Raw genomic sequence first — 18,745 nt, 5'->3', positions numbered from 1 at the left:
GAAAATTATTCCGATGTTATCGTGAGCGATGTCGTGGAAACCCTCGGTGAGAATGAGTTGAAGCGGGCGCGACGCGGATCACCGGCGGCGCGGTTCGGTTGTCATGGGAACGGTGTGGCGGGAGCGGAAGCTCAAAGTCCGGTGCCTTCATTCGGAGTCATCTCGCGACCGTACGTGGAAAATTGCACACTTTGTATGAACTTAACGTATGAACTTAACCTCTTGATATGTTGTGAAATGTTGAATATTTTGGGATGTTTTATTTTGAGAACACTACGTTTGAGTAAAGTGGTCTTTGCTGTGATGTATTTGCTCGTCATTAGTGTGCAGTACCAGTGTTTTACTAATGCAGGCGGCGGTGAGGCTGAAAAAGATGATATATTTCTGGATGGATGTTTTAATGCACATACAAGGAACCGCAGAGATTCAGCACTTCTAAAGTATATATATAAAGTATATACCTACCTACCTTCTGATTTCTCCCTCGTTGTAAATGTCCTCATATCAAACCCGATAGGTTTTCTAACTCGTTCTCTCAGGTGATTTCTCAGTGGCCCAGAATGTTCTCAATGAATACAGAAATATGAAGCAATGTATTTCTCATGTCATGTTTCTTAAGTCAGATTTAATTTGTACTGTTGAAATATTAAAGAAACGGATGTACTCGACAGATGTTGTGTTGACTGACTGAATGAAATGTTACAGAAGAAAGTGGTTTCAAGAAAATCCTCCAAAATACAACGTTGGTGGAAAAATCTGAAAAATACTATTTAGTACGTCCCAATACTCGGGATGTAAAACGTAGGATGCTACAAGTACCAGGATGTTCTACTACATCTGCTCGTATCCTGCAGTCTGCAGGTCAACATGATACTCTGGATGTTCTGACCCACAATCCTTTGCAGCAGCGGAAGCTACGTCACATCGACTGAGCCGCCGAGACAGTTGGTGACGCTGAGGCTCCGCCCACAAGAGGAAGAAGAGGAGGCGTTAAAACGAAGCGTACTCGCTCCAAATCGGATCCTTTTTCTTTTTACTTCAAATGTTGCGCCACGACAAAGTGGGTCAAAGGTCAAGACCTATTTTTATGATGAAGTATGTCCCAGTTGTACACGTACTACGTGAAACGGTACTTTTTAAGGGAAGCTGCAGTACGTAAAGAAATAGTCTGAGATTCAGAACGCAGGGTTGTGACTGGTTTTGATGGAGGAGTTTGGGACGTGATGGAAGCAGAGGGAATAATTGGGTGGAGTCTGATTAGTGATTATATCACGAACATTTCACTGTTAAAAATTCAATCTTTAAATTTGATCTGTAAAGTAGAGAAACCTGGATTTATCAGACACATTCATTGACCTCCAGCTCATGTTGAAACGATGCGGCCGAACTTCTACTGTTGCTGTCGTTGGAGTCACGAAGGTGCTTAAAAGTTTGTGAATTCTTTCAAAGTTTCTGGATTTCTACATAAATATGACCTGAAACATCAGACTTTCATACAACGTCCTAAACGTAGATTAGAACAGCTGAGTTTCCTCATGAACTCGTCTCAGGTCCTTCCACAACATTTACATTAGATCAAGGTCTGAACTGTTGTTGTGTTCCAGATGAGAGACTTCCTTCAGTACACTAATACTGCTCTTCCATGTCAGGACTCTTACTGTGTAGACAGATTAGTGTTGTTTCAACTCACACTGACAGGAAATGACCTCATCATGTGACCACATCAGCCTCCAAAACATCTGCAGCTTCAATTATTTTACCCAGAAATCAACGTGTTTTTGTGTCCTCTGTTTAACACTCAATAAACACACTGATTCTTCTGTCCAGCAGCAGCAGACAAGAAACACGTTGTGTTCAGGAACAGCTGCAGCTTCCTCACACGCTTTTAATTTGAAAATCCTTCATGGCCCCGCCCCTTCCTCTACGGAGCCAAGATGGCGACCGCTTAGGGTGAAAAGTGTTTCTCACTTCTTCTTTGGAGCGTTCTGAGTGATTCATCCTGGTACTGGTAGTGTTCTGATGGTTCTGTACTGACAGAGAGAACACACTGATGCACTCAGAGTAGAGAGAGTTAGTACACAAGTGCAACATCTGGAACACAAGAACAACATCTGGAACACAAGAACAACATCTGGAACACAAGTACAACATCTGGAACACAAGTACAGCAATCTGGAACACAAGTACAGCATCTGGAACACAAGCACAACATCTGGAACACAAGTACAACATCTGGAACACAAATACTTCATCTGGAACACAAGTACAACATCTGGAACACTAGTTCAACATCTGGAACACTAGTACAACATCTGGAACACATGTACAACATCTGGAACACAAATACTTCATCTGGAACACAAGTACAACATCTGGAACACTAGTTCAACATCTGGAACACAAGTACAACATCTGGAACACAAGAACAACATCTGGAACACTAGTTCAACATCTGGAACACTAGTACAACATCTGGAACACAAGTACAACATCTGGAACACAAGTACAACATCTGGAACACAAGTACAACATCTAGAACACTAGTTCAACATCTGGAACACAAGTACAACATCTGGAACACAAATACTTCATTTGGAACACTAGTTCAACATCTGGAACACAGCATTGAACATCAAGCACCATTGTACTGTACTCTATCACACAAGCCCCGCCCACTGGTTCCTGATTGGTCCATCCTTCAGAGAAGCTGACCAGCCTTTCCAGATTTAAATTACAGCAGATGTTCAGTTTATTTTGGATGAATTTTGACATGTTTAATTGTGTTATTGATTTTGATGAACAACATGTATACAGCTACTGATTCGTTATCTATGTCTCCTCAACCAAGGGTTCTTTATCTGAAGTCTTTTTTTGTTTTTTTAATTGTTATATGAAGGACTTTCACCATTTGCTGTTTCTCTGAACCCTGAGTGGTCTTCAGAAAGTTCGCCTCCTCCTGTTAACAGATTCCGAACAGCTTCTTCCACTTAGCGCGTCTTGAATGATCGTTTTGAAACTCTCTCCACCGGCTGTCTGCCCGACTTTCATCACCCTGCTCCCTGGTCTCCTGAACAGTGCCTCCGCCTCCCCCCAGTGACCCGAGTTCATTCATCATGGTTTTATGTTTACTGAGTCATATCTTATTAAAAATGTGCTTCCACTTCTACTCGGTTTATCTTCAGTCCGAGGAGCGACTTCCTCTTCGGGGTCGGGAGAGAATAATGCAGTCAGAGTAACAATCTGGAAAGAAGGAGTTATTTATAATAGGGAGGTGGGGGTGGGGTGGGGAGGGGGTGGAGGGGAGGTCATGTATGATATTTCAGGTGCTGATGAGCCCATTGGTCCGTTAGAAAATCAACTTCCATAAAGAGAAAGTTGGGGTTTCCTTCGCCTTCCGGGAAATCAATATAAACCAACTTTTAACAGCAGAAACTGTCGCTGTCTTCGGTTTCTGTCTTCAGCTTAAAGGTGAGACGTCTCTTCCTTTTCTAAACTTTGTGGTCCTGTTGTCATGCAGCTCCTCAGTTTCTTCAAACTGTCCTTACATATTTGATGTTTCTTTGGCTGTGAAAAGTGTGATTTGCTGAAAGAAAGCAGCTCATTAGAAACTCCTCCTGCAGGACGAAAGTGTTTGAGACGAGAAAGGACGTGAAAGATTGAATGTGTCCGTCTGACTGAGAGGAACTGGACGTCCTGGTTTCATGAAATGATCTTTACCTTTATGTTTCGTACAGCTGAGCTCACAGATCTGCATGTTTACAAGCACAACTCAACATATGTAAGAACATATTGGAGCTACATTTAGTGTTTCACATGAACGCAGCGGTCTTGGTTTGTTTCTTTGGCCGCTGGAGCCGCTGATCCTGACCTCTATCTGATATTTAATAAAAAAAAGGAAAGTTCAGTCGTTACTCAGGAGACTTACGATCCAACATTTGCAAAAGCTACTTTAAATAAAAATAAAGTTTAAGTATGGCACAGCTTTCCTTCTGCTGATGATAATATTTTGTTTAAAAAGCTGTTTATGTTTTTGCCACAAACTCTTCATATGAAAATTTTTATTCATTTTAAAAATTGAGAGAATTATTACTATTTATAACTCCAGTTCATATAATTAGAACAATTAAAGAAGAGTAAGTGGACTGTGAAACGTCCCAGAAATCCCAAACCTCTGATTTGTTTGTAATTTGAGCCGTCTTTGTGTTTGTTTCATTCTGAATATGAACTCATAAACTTCACGCTTTGTTGCTGTATTAAATTTGTCCTGTAAAGCTGTTGAGTTGTAAGATATCAGTGTTGATGTGATTGATATCCTTATACATTTGAATGCTGTTTTTCTGAGACCGTCTCTGGAAGCCAGATTGTGATTTATTTGATGGATGTCCATGAACTCTTCGGATCTGTGCTGGTTATGAAATTCTTTGATTGATTGGTATCAACTAAAACAAAGCAGAGTCCACTTCTGTCTGGATTCTTGTTTGATTTTCTGTTGAAATATCTGGACTCACATCAAATGCTGTTTTGGTTAAAGGACTCAGATCAAAGTGTAGTAACGGGATCTGAAGATCTGTTTGGATGCAGTGATTGTGGTTCTGGATTCTTCTGCTTGGCTTCTATTTTCAGAGAAGATTTGTATCTTCTAACCGAGTCTGAAATGTTTGTTCCAACTGATGAGGTATCAGATGGTTCCTGATAATCTCCTGGAAGACAGACCTTTCATGACAAGGGGAGACAACTGGACCCACAATCCTGGTCCTAATTTAGACTTTTCCTTGAGGCGGTTGGTTGATGCTCGAGTCAGAGTCGTGTTTCTTCTCAGTGGAGTCATTTATTCATTCAATCATTCATTCATTCATTCAATCATTCATTTATTCATTCAATCATTCATTTATTCATTCATTAATTATTCATTCGCTCGTTCGTTAGTTCATTCATTCATTTATTTGTTCATTCATTCATTCGTTCATTCATTCATTTATTTGTTCATTCATTCATTCATCCGTTCATTCATTCATTCATTTATTTGTTCATTCATTCATTCGTTTTCAAAAGAACAAACAGAAGCATTCTCAGACTGTTCCTGAGCCCAATCTCATCTCCACCTGCTTTCCAGTTCTCCTCTGTTTGTGTTGGCTGATGACTTTTTCTGTGTTTCCGGGATCATTTCTTAATAAATGACCACTAACATGTCCCTTTGTCTTTGACCCTTCACCTGCCATCATTTTGAACCTGTTCATCTGCAGAACTTTGAAACCAAACAAACGTCAAGATGTCAGAGTGAGTAACTGTTCATTAAAGCTTATCAAACATTTTAAACTACTGCATGTAATCAGAAGAATCTTTTTTTTTTTTTTAAATAGTTTTTTCATAACAATGTTTTCTCAAACCTGTCAGCAAAAAGATGTCTTCAAGTCGCAAGCATCATCTGAAGGTAAAAGATTCATTTCAATAATTTACAGTTTTCCATTGATACAGGAGAAACTGTTGCTCCTAAAGATGTTCCACTTTTCATTGTGCATTAATATTTGATGATATCAGGCTGTATTTTTTTTGGGCAGAGTTTGATGCTGTCCATCGCCAAAGATTTGCTGGAGGAGGAGGACAGTGAGCGAGAGGAGGAGCGGGGGAGGTACATGGCGGAGAGCTGTCCTCCTCCGTTGATGCCCCGCAGCATGCAGGAGCTGCAGGTACAGCACAGATCAACACACGCTCATAAACATGTTGTTTGGCTCTGTACTTCAGCTGATACATTTTTTTTATGAATAATAAATACTGTATAGAAGTCTCAGCTTCAAGATGAGCAGGTTTACATCAGTTTACTGGACAGAAACACAAAGTCAAACAAAATCCTGAGTGTTTAATGAGTTTTAATTCCTTGCTCAGCAGTTTCCTCCACATCGCTCCACACTTTAATCTTCCCTTCAGTACAAAACAGGTTTATTGTTCTTTCATCAGTCAATTGAAGTTTATTCCAGAAGTCGACCAGTTTTTTTTTGTGTGTTTTCTTTTTCGATGTTTTTGTTCGCTACAACTGTGACCTTTTTGTTTTTGGGGTTGAGTTGCTGAATCCTTTGAAGTTCATTAAAGGATTTCTGAACTGTAAGTCCAGTAGCAGGTCAGATCACGGTTCAGTATGGACCTGTTCATACTTGTCCTCCTGGAGATCTGATCCCATGTGGACAGCTCTAAGTACGTCTGTTCACATCTGCCATTTAAATGCGTCACCACATGCTTCTCGAGTGACCACGAGTGATTTGATCTCCCTTCTCCACTCTATATACAAATAAATAAATACATTACATTAAATAAACAAGTAAACAAACTTGTAGTCAAGCTGAATTTAAATGTGCCATCAATTATTCGACTTCTGATGTATTTAACATTTGTGAACGTGTGAACACTGGAGTTTTGTAATTTACAAACTGAACTGTCAGATGTAACTCAATCATATCCGTTAAGGCTCGGATTATTTAATTATTCCAGCGAGTTTGAGAGGGTTGGGCTCTGCGCTGCGGTGGATAAAGGAACTGTGCGGGGCTCTTCCAGTTGTAGATTTGATGAATGTCAAACTAATAAATAGATAAACTCAGAGGAGGCCTTCGTGAAACAAGCGTCGCGTTTTCATTCACTAAACAGCTGGTTGTTTGCCTGCAAGTTCAATTTAAAAGTTTCTGTACAGTTCAGCTTTTCTGTGCAGAAATATATTTTTTCTATTGGATATAATTTCTTTCTATTATTATTTCCTTCAATCCTTCAAAGTGACACTTCAAATACTCGTCTCTGTTTTTAAATGTCCTTGTGTGTGTTCAGGAGCTTTGTCGGGGGATCCATCATAAGATCGATGTGGTCGATGAGGAGCGATACGACCTGGAGATGAAAGTCAACAAATCCAACAAGGAGGTAGATTCAATTGACATTGTTCACACTAACAGCTTTATTTCATTTTAACATCTTTAACGGTTAGTGTGTCATGTTAAATCCTGGGTTTTCATAGCTCCATTAACGACAGTGAAGGCAACATAACCGTCAGCTCCATCTGTGATATTTGGTGTCCACTGTTGGTATTTTTGCTGGACTGTGCATCACTTTCCTGATGACTTCAGAAGTGCGTTGAAACTGTGAACCTTCACTGTGTCCTCTGCACTCCGCTTTTCCAGATCGACGACCTGAAGATCAAAGTTCAGGACCTGATGGGCAAATTCAAGAAGCCCGTCCTGAGGAAAGTGCGAATGTCCGCTGACGCCATGCTGAAAGCTCTGCTGGGCTCCAAACACACGGTCAACATGGACCTGAGGGCCAACCTGAAGCAGGTCAAGAAGGAGGTGAAAGAGGAGGTGAGGAACTGGAGGGCCTCATTAATGCACATATCAACTACAATTACCATCAAGAGGTTGCTTACAGCACAAAAAAAACAACAAAGAACAATCATTTTATTCTATTAGATATTTGTGTGAAATGTTGTCATAACCAGCATGTGAATTATTGGGGTTATGACCATGAATTTATTCTGTGAGGTCGCAGTTGAGCCTGACAACGAAATTCTAATCAGGTCATCCTCGAGTCTAAGAGACTGTTGACGCCAAATTTTAAGAAATTCCCTCAAGGAACGCCTGAGATATCGAATTCACAAGAATAGGACTGATTGATAGAAACAGATGTGAGCTCCCAGTGACCTTGACCTTTGACCTCCAAAATCATCAGTTCATCCCTGAGTCCAAATGAATGTTTGTGCCAAAGTTTACGAAATTCTCTAAAGGCATTCTTGAAATATTGCGGTCACGAGAGTGGAATGAGCAAGTAATGATGGATGTGAGGTCACAGTGACCTTTTGACAAATGATGGATCAGTTTCCAAAAGTTCTTATAATAACGGCCTCGTGGCTCGTACAGCTCAGGATATCCAGGGACAAACCTCAACAGAAGGAGGAGAAGAAGCTGCAACGGGAACCGAGTAAAGAGTTGAAGACGAACCGCAACGGGAACGCAAAGTACACAACAGATGTTGTTCTGGGGGACGAGTTGGCGGCGCTGTAAAAAGACGTGAAGTGACGCTGAGCGCCGCGTTCTCGATCGCTGGTCCACGCCGAGCCAACGGTGCGATGGCTTTACATAGAAACTAATAAGAGCAGCTGGTTTGACGCTGGTGTGTTTTGGCCCTGAGTCAAAGGAAAGTAAGAATCCCTGAGTATCCGACTCAGATTATAATCCACGGCCTCTGATTTCATGAACCACCCGACTCAGCTCTGACTTTTGGACGTCTTGGTGTTTCAGGATAAAGAACTTCGTGACGTCGGTGACTGGCGCAAAAACATCGAAGACAAATCTGGCATGGACGGGAGGAAGAAGATGTTTGAGGCAGAGGCTTAAAATATATTCATACAATAGTTTCAGTTTGTCGCTGACTCATTTGGACTGGTTTAACTCCCGTTCAGCACAGATACGTTGTTTTGTAAACTGGAGAAACTTCAACTGAATAAAGAAGCAACATGTTTTGATTCACTGAATATACGCTCTGTTTTTTGAGATGTAGTTTCCTTTCAGCTTGTGGGAGCATCAGAGCTGTAAAGTGAGCCTGGTTTCCTGCTTGTTGCTGTTTTATAATGTGCAAAGCCTCTAATGGTGTCAGACTGGCTGACTGACACTTAAAACTCCCAGCAAGGGGTGTCATCTGTAATCTGTAATTTTACAGTGTCAGAGAGAAATGTGACCCACATTTCACATAAATCATTCAATTAACACTTTCAGTAGGTTTCTCTTCCTGTAGGAGACTTTTGGAAACATACGGTGTTGTCTGAAAAAAAACATTAGTGTTCATTTCAAATTTATTACAAAATGTTTCATTACAAATAATAATATCAGTTTAAGAATTTGAATGAAAAGTTAAATCTGTGAGAAATGTCTGATTTTCAGAACATTTCAATATTTGTTGCCCCCCTTTTGTTAAATAATGACTGCAGCACTTGAGCTGCATCGAATCCACAAGTTTGTTCAAACCTGATAACGCCTGTTTTATCCCAGCAGGGTGTAAAAATGCTCGTTCGATTTTCATTGGGGTTGAAGTCATGTGACTGTGGAGGAACGTCCATGATAGTCAAATCGACATGTTTATTAAAGTCTTCGTAGTGTCTGAAGAATGTGGCCGATGAAGAAGTGCTTCACGCTGCAATACCACCGAGTGCCACTAGAGGTTGGTTTCAAAAAGCCTCCGGCTCCATTAAAAAAAAAAAAAAAACACCCCAACATGTCCATATTTGGACGAGCTGGGGGAGGAGCCAGCGGGGGATCTGACTGATCTGATTGGAAACCTGACGATACTACGTCCCGCCCACCGATAGCTGTAACCTGACTGCACCACAGGCCTGTCAATCAAACAGACACGCCCCCAAAAACAGGTCTTCTTGAATCTTCTTTTCTAATGAATGAGGGATTATTTTCAGATGGACCTCCAGAAAACTAAGAAGAAGGAGTGACTTTAGCTAACAACACCGAGATAACTGATGGACACATTTTATTCACTTTGGATTTGATGAGAGAAGTTGAATGGGAGTCTATGGAGCCGGAGGCTTTTTGGAGCCGACCTCTAGTGGCACTCGCTGGTATTGCAGCTGAAGACACTTCTGCATCGGAACCATTTTACAGACCTGAAGCTACGAACTCTTTTATATCCAGTCTGTGATTATACTTTAGGAACAGAATGGGATATTAAGACCATATTTCACATTTGGTCGGATAATGAATTCGTGATTTTTGTCTAAACTAGTATTAATTGTTAGTTATGGCTGAAACTGTTGCTCTGATTCAGAATTTCACTGTTATCAGTTTTCTTCTGTGGATCATCAATCAAAACACTTTTATATCCAGTCTGTGTTTCCTCTCCTGAGAGGAAGTTTAGGGATGCTACTTGTCCTCTGAGACCACGACTGGACAGCCATCTATCGCTCAGTGACTAATTCTTGACGTATTGATCGTCAGGTGATGTGCTCATCTCTCGTCTGTTTTATTGTGTTTTGAAGAGAACTGATCGTGTCCACAAAGTGTTTTAGACTTGGCCTTTAGACTTAACTTGGTCTTTGCTGCTAATCTCCTTCAGTTTGATTCTGCAAGATTTCACCTACAAATACTGCAGAATCTGAAATATTCCGTCTTCATTTTATACATCACAACTCGTGTTTTTAGGTTTCTGAACCATCATTAAAAGTTCTCATTATTTCCAGGTTTACATGAATAAATGACAGATTTTTAATGTGGTTACAGACCCAACTGTTTTTATATATATGAAAAAAAAGAAAAGGTTTTGATGTTCGCAGATCATAACTGTGTTTCATATTGAGTTGAATTTCAGCCGTTGAGTCGTGGAGCAGGTCCAAGGTAAGTGTCTTTTTAAAACTTTTTCAATAATTTGTATTTAAATTATATGAATTATTAATTATTATATTAGTTATTATTTTTTTTGGTTTACACAATTTTAATAAAAGAACATTAGTTAGAATTCCTGGTCAATTCTGTGCATAGTTAAATATTTAAATATTTTTATATCTGCCCACAAATACATTATATATTGTGTTATGAACCTGAATTAAATGTGTATTTACTGCTCATAAATTCTTTATAGGGGTTAAATTTAAAGTGTTATAATGTAGGTTTTGGGCTCTGGTAGAACTGAACTTCACAGATTCATGATTGCGAGTGAAGCCCTCTGTTTTGTCTCAGTTGTCTTTTTCCTTTTTGTTAGGCTTCCAGAACATTTCTGCTGCTGTAAGTTCAACTTCCTCCCGTCTCTTCATCACCAGCACAATCAAACAGTATGAAAGAAAAGGCTGCCTTTGTTTCCAGAGGATTCGGTGAGTGTTTTCATGCACTATGTCAAATCCCCAAACGATTTCTCTCTGTAATATTTGAACTGCGGATGAAATAAATGCTGCTCTCTTCACACCATTCTGTCAGTCAGGAGCTCAAAAGGCACCAGATAATACAGATAACAATCTCAAAGGGCGGGTTATTTATAATGAGGCGAGCCGTGGAAGGGGCAGATGACACTGTACTGTATTTCATGACCTTGCCAGCTCATTGGTTTGACCAGTAACCCACTTCCATAAAGAGAAAGTGGAGGATTTAGAGGGCTATCGGAGATTGCAATATATACCTTCTTAACACTTGGTGTTCCCGGGACTCAGTCTGTGTCTCTGTGACTCCAACATCTCTGCTGGTAAGAACTCCTTCTCTGCCGGTTTGATATTGTTTTAATGTGTTCAGAGGAAGAAGTGTGACAGCATGTCGAGTTGTGGTCATTTGCGTGATTGTAAATCTTTGTATTTTGTCAGTCTGGTGTTTGTTCAGGTAACAATGGGTTTGTGGAAGGCTGTTTGGTGTCTATATATTTTACACGTGGTTATGAGATCATGCAGAGTGTGACTGGCTGGTGTTTTATAACAGTGTCAGTTAACTTCATTAGTTTGTTGCAACAGTAAAATGCCAAAAGTTCATGAAGGTTTCATGTGTTTTTGGAGTTGCAACAAGAATGAAGTGTTTATGATGGAGAATTTTTACAAGTTACACATTGCAGTTGCTTTTCTATCACTGTAATGTATCTTTAGTGTTGGATGAGGTGACATTTTGCAGCAGACATGGAAAGTTTTCGGTTTCTGTCGTGTTTTGTTGATGCTTCCAGCTCTTATCATCATATCCTGAGGGATTGTTCTGAACTTTGAGGGGCGTAGTTGTTTTTTTTTGTCTCTGTCTGCCGCTGCGATGATGTGCAGTCTGGTGTGGCATGCTGAAAGGAAACACCACTACAAGGCACGAAGCTGAAAATCAATCCGTCGGTGTTTATCCTCCTGTCAACACCGTGGACGGATGAGGGTGGAGGGGGAGGGGGGGGCATAACCTGGTCTAATCTGCTGCAGATGCCAACCTCCATCTCTTCTTCAGTTTAATCCCCGCTCACTAAATATAGCCTCTTTTCTTGTCAAGCATTCATATGTTTAAAAAACAGTGAAGATTTATTTTCAGTCATTACAAATGACTTTCTATTAACTTTATTTATTTAGCCATCTTATTTCTTTTCACGTTTTAACTTTAGGTTATATAATTTTTATAATTATAACTTTATTTTCTGTATCTGTAGAAAGTTTCCTGAAAAGAAAAATCTTCACAAGTTGTTTAAAGTTTGAAGCGACATTAAACCTTTATTTTGGATGAGGTTCCCAGAACAGAGAAGCTTTTGTGGTTATTCTGTTTTAGTTTTTGGCTCTTTTGGTCCATAATCTTTTGGTGGATAATTTGCACCCTTATCAGTACTCAAGTCAGATCAATCATCAATCACCTAATACATTCTATCCATGTGAATGTTTAAGCGACGATGAAGCTTCATTTAGTCTTTTTTAAAACAACATCTTTTAATTCAGATTTGGTTTCCGATTTTTGGCCTTTTTTTGGTTTCCATAAATTCACAGTGCTGAACTCTTTCTGCAGTGAATTAAAAAGCCTCTCGTCCCTTCGTATCTTTATTTTCTCAGCATGAAGCAGGTGAACCGTGTGTGCTTCAGGTCAGCACCGTGCCAACTTATTTTTGTGATATGCTCTAATGTCTTGTTCGTCCGAGGGCGGCTCTGTGGTGTCGGGTTACTGCGAACTCTTCCGTCCTCCCTCCAGAGACAATCCTCCAACCTGCTGTTGTGTCTTCAGAGTTTTAAGTGTCCCTAAAATACCCGGCGAGCCCTGGAGATCTCCTTCGCCTCCTGTCATTGGTTTAGAGATGACGGGCCATTTGTTCCCGGGCTGGCTGTGTGTCGCAGATTCCTCCGCAGTGGTTGCCACATCTTTTCTTTTAAGACGAGGCTGCTGTCATTTTTTTCCTTCCCATAATGAAGACATTAGGAACAGCTGTGTTTCCAGGAATAGAGTCTTAATCCAGAGCTCTATCACAGTTCCTAAATATTACCAGCAGCTCAGACAGCAACCAGCCATGCAGCCTCGCAGGACCTCTCAAAGTGTCTCCAGACTGGTACTTTTAAAGGTTGGTTTACCAGCCCACAGATATTTACCCATGCAGATAGTTCAGTTGCGGCTTGTTTCTAAGGATGTTGTACCCATTGTGGACATGGTTACATACCATAGTCTATAATGTTTTACTTTAATTAGATTGATAAGGCAATCATACTATTTTCAAAAGCTGCTCTGGATTACTCATCTACAATGCGATTGTCACATTTCAGTTAAAACACCTCCTGCAAATGTTTCACAATAAAAGTCTTGCTAAGTAATGAACTGTCAACTAAAGCAGAGGGCTTTAATTTGAAATGTATTCAGGAAGTGTTGAAGTGTGTTTGAACATTTAATGCAGTAACATTAACAGGGAAAACCGTAGTGGATCAAAACGAGGCTTTGAGTTGACATCGTGAATAAATCAGTTCACCTTAAATGTAAAAATTGCATGACAAACACTTTAGAGATGATTGAATCTTCACACACCTAAAAATGTAAATTAATTTGTATCACAATCAAGAGAAACATGAGCCAAATCGGCCAGATGGTGGCGCTGTAATTAAGCCCCCAAAAATGCAACTGATTGACCTGAAATTTGACACCCTTAACCAGATCAAGCTGAGCTATGATAGATTTTAGAAATACTGGTTGCAGAATATTTGCTCAAATCTTATTTATTTTTCATGATATTGAACAAAGGGCGGGGTTTGGCAGGAAATTGGCAAAAACTCATTAATGATTTGTCCAATCCTAATAAATCTTGGTAAATATGTTCAGTCAGTATTTGGGAATAGGTTTACTAAAGGAGCATAAAGAGGGCCACAAATACCAAGAGGAATTATATAAAAACCTGCTGGACAAATTTTCACCAACATGATCTGAAGGGCAAAATCTTAAGTGACTGTTTGGTGCATGTGGGCGTGGCCTATTCATCACTTCATGGCATTTTAATACTTTGCTGGAACCAGCTGGAGACATCAAACTTCAACAACTGTCATCACAAGACTTGCATGCTGTGTTTATATCCGGACATAAAACATAACCTGGAAGTTTCACTTAAATCTACCACTAGGGGGCACTACAAACAAAACATTAAGTGTGGCACAACACATATCAGATTATATAAATTGGAAATTGTTTGTCAAATCATCAAAACTCGTACGATATGTTTCATAACAATGTTGAACGACATGTATAAAACTATTTTGAAATAGCTTCATAGCCGGTGCCACCAGTTCCAAACAAGCTTGGTGCAAAGTGAGCAATAAATCTGAGTTTATCTGATAATCACCAAATTTAGATGCTCATGTGGAGCGCAAAAGGGCTCGAACCCACAAACTGTTGCTTGCCAAGCCGTATTTATGAATATTGTTGTTGTTGTGTTGTTGTTGTTGTTGCCCGTGGATGGAGCACTTCCTTCTGTGTTATGGAAAAGTAACATTGCTAAAACTGCAGCAGAGATTATTTTTATCTCTCAGGTTTCAAGTGCCAACTGAGTTTCATTGCTGAAAATGAATGGTGAGGAATTAATCCCCCAAAAATAAACATTACTGTCAAATAAAAATGAGTGATTGTCAAGAAACAGTGATGAGCAATTTAGTTAGAGAAGCACAGATGTTTTTCAAAGAGGTAACAATAGCATGTCATTATGTTGAAGTAGCAGATTAGCATTTGTGCATGTTAATATAATTTGTTTTTTATACCATACTCAGGTTAGCAATGTTCTCATTAGCCTCAGAGTTAAACTTAGACTGAAAGGAATTCAGAGACCAGATTTACGTGTTTGCTTTTATGAAGTGAAAAGTTGGACGAGTCTGAAGTGTGACTTTTGGGTGGTGCCAAAAGAGGACTAACAAAGTCTCTACGAGTCATCCGGTGGGAATGAACCATAAATGTCTGAGCCAGATTTGACAGTAATCCCTCCAATAGATGTTGAGATATTTCCCTGCCCATCGTTGGACCCGCATCCCTTGAGCCACGCTGCTATAAATAGCGGTATGGTCCTGTGAGGCCTGAAGGCAGCTACAACGTTAAGTTCCATGAAATTTCCTGGACTTCACACGATGTCTTAAGATAGAATAAAGGTGATCCAAACATGAAACATGAGAATCTCTACTGCAGGAGAGAATTAAAAAGGAGGAGACGTGACTTCAAACATGAAGAAGTTTAACATTTGAGATTAAGGAGGAAATGTTGAGCGCTAATGAAGCTACTTCTGTGTAGCGGTCTGGCAGGAATGTCGGACGTCTTTGTACTGACAACATCAGAAACTTAAAATGTCTGAGTGAGAGTTGATTCATTCTTTGTCCACTCCATATGAAGAACAATAAAACTGAACAGCCTTGTTGGTGCCTCGGAGGGAGACCCCATAACTGTGCTATTCATAGATCAGTTGCTGGCGGCTTACGGCAGGAAATATAAAGTTTGTCCTCAGGAGGTCACTGAAGGAAAAAAACTGATGTCTAAACAACAGACCGGACAATAAGTGTTCGTTTTTCCACTTATTGTTTCCAGATAATAAGTAGTAGAATCATCCATTCATCCAACCATTTAGTTATCCATCGCAGCTCATCAACCTTTTATAAATGATGATCCATTAGAAGTAGGTAATAAAAACAAGAACAAGTTGTGACACGTGTGAGGTGGTAAACAAATGTCTGAAGTGCTCCAGAAACACGTTTAACACGTCAAAATGCTTAAAACATAATTTAAATGATGTCTTGTTTTTTGTCAGGCGACATCAAGCTCCTGCAGCGAGCATGGCCTCCGAGTGAGTACAACGTTAATCGTGTTGGAATTTATGTTTATTGTTCTGTTTGTCGAGCAGAATGAGTTAAAAGTGCAGTTATTGCAATTATAAAGATAACTGATTTATTTTCAAAATAATAATAATAATAATATTAATGGCACAGGTGACTTTAATTTCACTGGTGTTTGATTCTTATTTTTGTGTTTGCAGGAAAAGACTGTCCGCGAGGCGCAAGCACACTCTGAAGGTGAGAGTATTTATGTCACTCAATCTGGAGCTCTGGATGTTTTGCAACGGCCTCCTTCCTCTTCCGTCCTCTGACGTTACGTGATGGTGTGAATCCTCAGAGCTGTATGCTGGTGGTGGCCAATAACCTGCTGGATGCTGAATCAACGGTGAAGGTGGGGGAGAGGGAGAAGTTTCTGGCAGATAAGTGTCCTCCTCTGGAGCTGCCGTACTCCAAGGACGAGCTCGTGGTGAGAAGAAACGGCACCAGATTACTTCAAACTAATATTTATTATATATGTTATACTTTGTAAAACATGCGCAGTAGCACTCTGAGCTCATCACACGGCAACGTCAGAAAACATGCAAATACAAAAAAAACATCATCACCATTTACACAACATAACGCAGCAGTTCGTAAAAAAACGCTGCAAAATACAGAAAACACAAACAATTGAGTTGGTTTCTGTATTTACAGTATTTTCTGTTCTGCCTGTTGAACTCAGAGATTTTTAAGATCAAAAATGTAAATTGCACGGCACATATTTTCAGTTGTGTTTTGTATCTTTTGTGGATTTAAAGTTGAAAACTGTAACTTCATTGATTTGTCTTCAGGACCTTTGTCAGAAACTTCATGAGCAGATCGACATCGGTGAAGAGGACAGATACTGCATGGAGTTCAAACTGAACTTGGTGGTCAATGAGGTGAGACACTCTTTCAACCTGATCTTATTTCAGCTTTATTTGCAGCAAGTGATTCTAGTGATGGTATTGAAGATATTTATATGTTGTTATTTTGTCACTTTACCAAAACAGAAGTGTTTTTACTTCAACATTATTGTTGCACAGCGAAAAATGTGTGTTTTAGTTGCATTTGTACTGAAGTAAACATTTTGATTAAATTGATGGAGTAGTTTTCATGCAGCAGTTTTGTGCTCTTGAGTTGATTTTTTTTTTGGGGGGGAGAAAAAAATAATCATTATTTGTACTAATTTACAAGCTTTTAAAAAAATCGTCAATATCCTTTAATAGGCTGTCATGAGTTGGTGAGTTTGTTCCTTCCTTCAGCCTTTCTTCAAGTTTTGTCTTTAACGCTGAGTGTTCAATGAATTCAGTCTCAAACATAAACCAGCATTTAGGACAAAAATGTATAATTCGTCTTCAAGTCAGTAACTGTTGCTTCTGTCTTGAATCCTCCTGAAGGTCAGGGACCTTAATATCAAGATTGTGGATATGAGGGGAAAGTTCAAGAGACCCCGACTGAAGAAAGTGCGCATGTCTGCCGACGCCATGCTGAAAGCTCTGCTGGGCTCCAAACACACGGTCAACATGGACCTGAGGGCCAACCTGAAGCAGGTCAAGAAGGAGGTGAAAGAGGAGGTGAGCTGTTTCATCTAAAGTCTCAACTCCAACAGGAACAAAGATGCTCCAAGAATCACTTCCCTCAAACTCAGCTGTGTTTGAGATTATTTTGTTTTGTTATGGAACTTTTTAATCTTCTTTAAAGCTACAATATTTAAATTTGTATTACTAGGAGGTAGAAAAAACATTATTTATAAATTGGGGATTATTGTCAAAGTACTGCTTTGACAATAATCCCCAAATCAAATAATTCAAATACATTAAGAAAAATAAACAAAGATATTTTAAACACTGGAAAACAGAAATCCAAGAGTGCCACAATTTACGAGACAGAGAATTTCTGTTCGCAAAATATGTGACCCAAATAAAACCTCCGATAAAGAGCCAAACCCTGAAAGAATATAGAATCAGTGATCACAAAATCACCATTAAAACTGTTCGCCATAAAAGACAATGGCTGAACAGAAATAACAGAATCTGTGATCATTGTGAAACATGTTGAAACTGAAATAATTTTTTTGACAGGCTGCTCAAAATATAAACAAATTAAGGAAGACTTCTTGATAAAATTCACTCAGACAATTGTACGCTTTTATGTATCTTTTCCGATTTTTCCTTCTTTTTTTTATTTTTTATTACTTTATCATTTATATTCTACTATTTATGTAAGAATTTATGCTTCGGCAACATGTTTAGTCCAAACGTCATGACAACAAAGAGAATTCAATTTAAACATCAAAACAAGTTGCATCAGCAGCGTTTGGTTTCCGCCTGTATTTCATATTTCTCCAGATCAGCCTCTGAACTTACAGAACTATTTTCTTTGTCTCCACAGGACAAGCAGCTGCGTGATGTCGGCGACTGGCGCAAGAACATCGAAGACAAGTCTGATAGGAAGAAGATGTTTGATAGTTAAATGTTTGTTGGACTTCAGACTGACTTTCAGGACAGAATTCAGGAACTGAAAAAATGATGCATATCCAAACTAAAACTTTAATTGAACAGATAATACAGGACAGCTGGTGAGTTGATGTTTGTAAAAAAAAAGTGTCACTTTGTAGACTCGAGGTGAACATCTGAAGACAGATGTAGAGGAAGTGATAAATGGCGTGGAGATCGATGAACCAGGTCACGCCAGTTCTGTAGTTTTTGGATATCTCACTTTGGAGGGAACTTTTCATGAGAAACTAAGCTGCCTTCTGCTTTTGCCTGTATAGAAACTGTACTGTGATGTATTTGTATTTGTATTTGTACTGTGTGCATTGGTGTCAGTTGGTTCATGGGTGATGATTCGATCCTTCTTTGTCTTCTGTAAAGGATGATATTTGCTTCTGCATCAAAGTTCTGGTGTATCGACGATGTGCGCTCCTCAAAACTACAGTTAGTGTCCCGTTTGTCCCCCAAAATTAAAATGTTTGGAAACAAA

At 39.5% G+C, this 18,745-nt stretch overlaps 2 protein-coding genes across 2 annotated transcripts; both read left to right on the top strand.

Moving 5' to 3' along the window:
* The first annotated feature begins 3,438 nt into the window (after positions 1 to 3,438).
* On the top strand, positions 3,439 to 8,453 carry LOC138630292 (troponin I, fast skeletal muscle-like). Its single transcript, XM_069714537.1, has 7 exons — positions 3,439 to 3,468; positions 5,244 to 5,277; positions 5,395 to 5,431; positions 5,559 to 5,687; positions 6,811 to 6,900; positions 7,158 to 7,334; positions 8,271 to 8,453. The coding sequence occupies exons 2-7, from the start codon at positions 5,270 to 5,272 to the stop codon at positions 8,364 to 8,366; spliced, it is 537 nt and encodes a 178-aa protein (XP_069570638.1). The 5' UTR covers positions 3,439 to 3,468; positions 5,244 to 5,269; the 3' UTR covers positions 8,367 to 8,453.
* Positions 8,454 to 11,130: 2,677 nt separating this feature from the next.
* On the top strand, positions 11,131 to 18,745 carry LOC138630285 (troponin I, fast skeletal muscle-like). Its single transcript, XM_069714523.1, has 7 exons — positions 11,131 to 11,205; positions 15,718 to 15,753; positions 15,943 to 15,979; positions 16,080 to 16,208; positions 16,573 to 16,662; positions 17,161 to 17,337; positions 18,155 to 18,745. Exons 2-7 carry the CDS (start codon positions 15,743 to 15,745, stop codon positions 18,233 to 18,235), a joined length of 525 nt encoding a protein of 174 aa, XP_069570624.1. The 5' UTR covers positions 11,131 to 11,205; positions 15,718 to 15,742; the 3' UTR covers positions 18,236 to 18,745.

This window comes from Brachyistius frenatus, unplaced genomic scaffold (assembly GCF_029030835.1).
Source record: "Brachyistius frenatus isolate BFR_SWC_R1_liver_20210118 unplaced genomic scaffold, ASM2903083v1 Contig_131, whole genome shotgun sequence".
Classification (NCBI taxonomy): domain Eukaryota; kingdom Metazoa; phylum Chordata; class Actinopteri; family Embiotocidae; genus Brachyistius; species Brachyistius frenatus.
Note: the sequence above shows the minus strand (reverse complement) of the source record. Positions and strands in the feature narration are given on the sequence as shown.

Coding starts and splice junctions, on each gene's coding strand:
- LOC138630292 (XM_069714537.1), top strand. Junction 5,688..6,810: donor GCAGCATGCAGGAGCTGCAG/GTACAGCACAGA, acceptor GTGTGTGTTCAG/GAGCTTTGTCGGGGGATCCA. Junction 6,901..7,157: donor TCAACAAATCCAACAAGGAG/GTAGATTCAATT, acceptor CCGCTTTTCCAG/ATCGACGACCTGAAGATCAA.
- LOC138630285 (XM_069714523.1), top strand. Junction 15,980..16,079: donor GGCGCAAGCACACTCTGAAG/GTGAGAGTATTT, acceptor GTGAATCCTCAG/AGCTGTATGCTGGTGGTGGC. Junction 16,663..17,160: donor TGAACTTGGTGGTCAATGAG/GTGAGACACTCT, acceptor ATCCTCCTGAAG/GTCAGGGACCTTAATATCAA.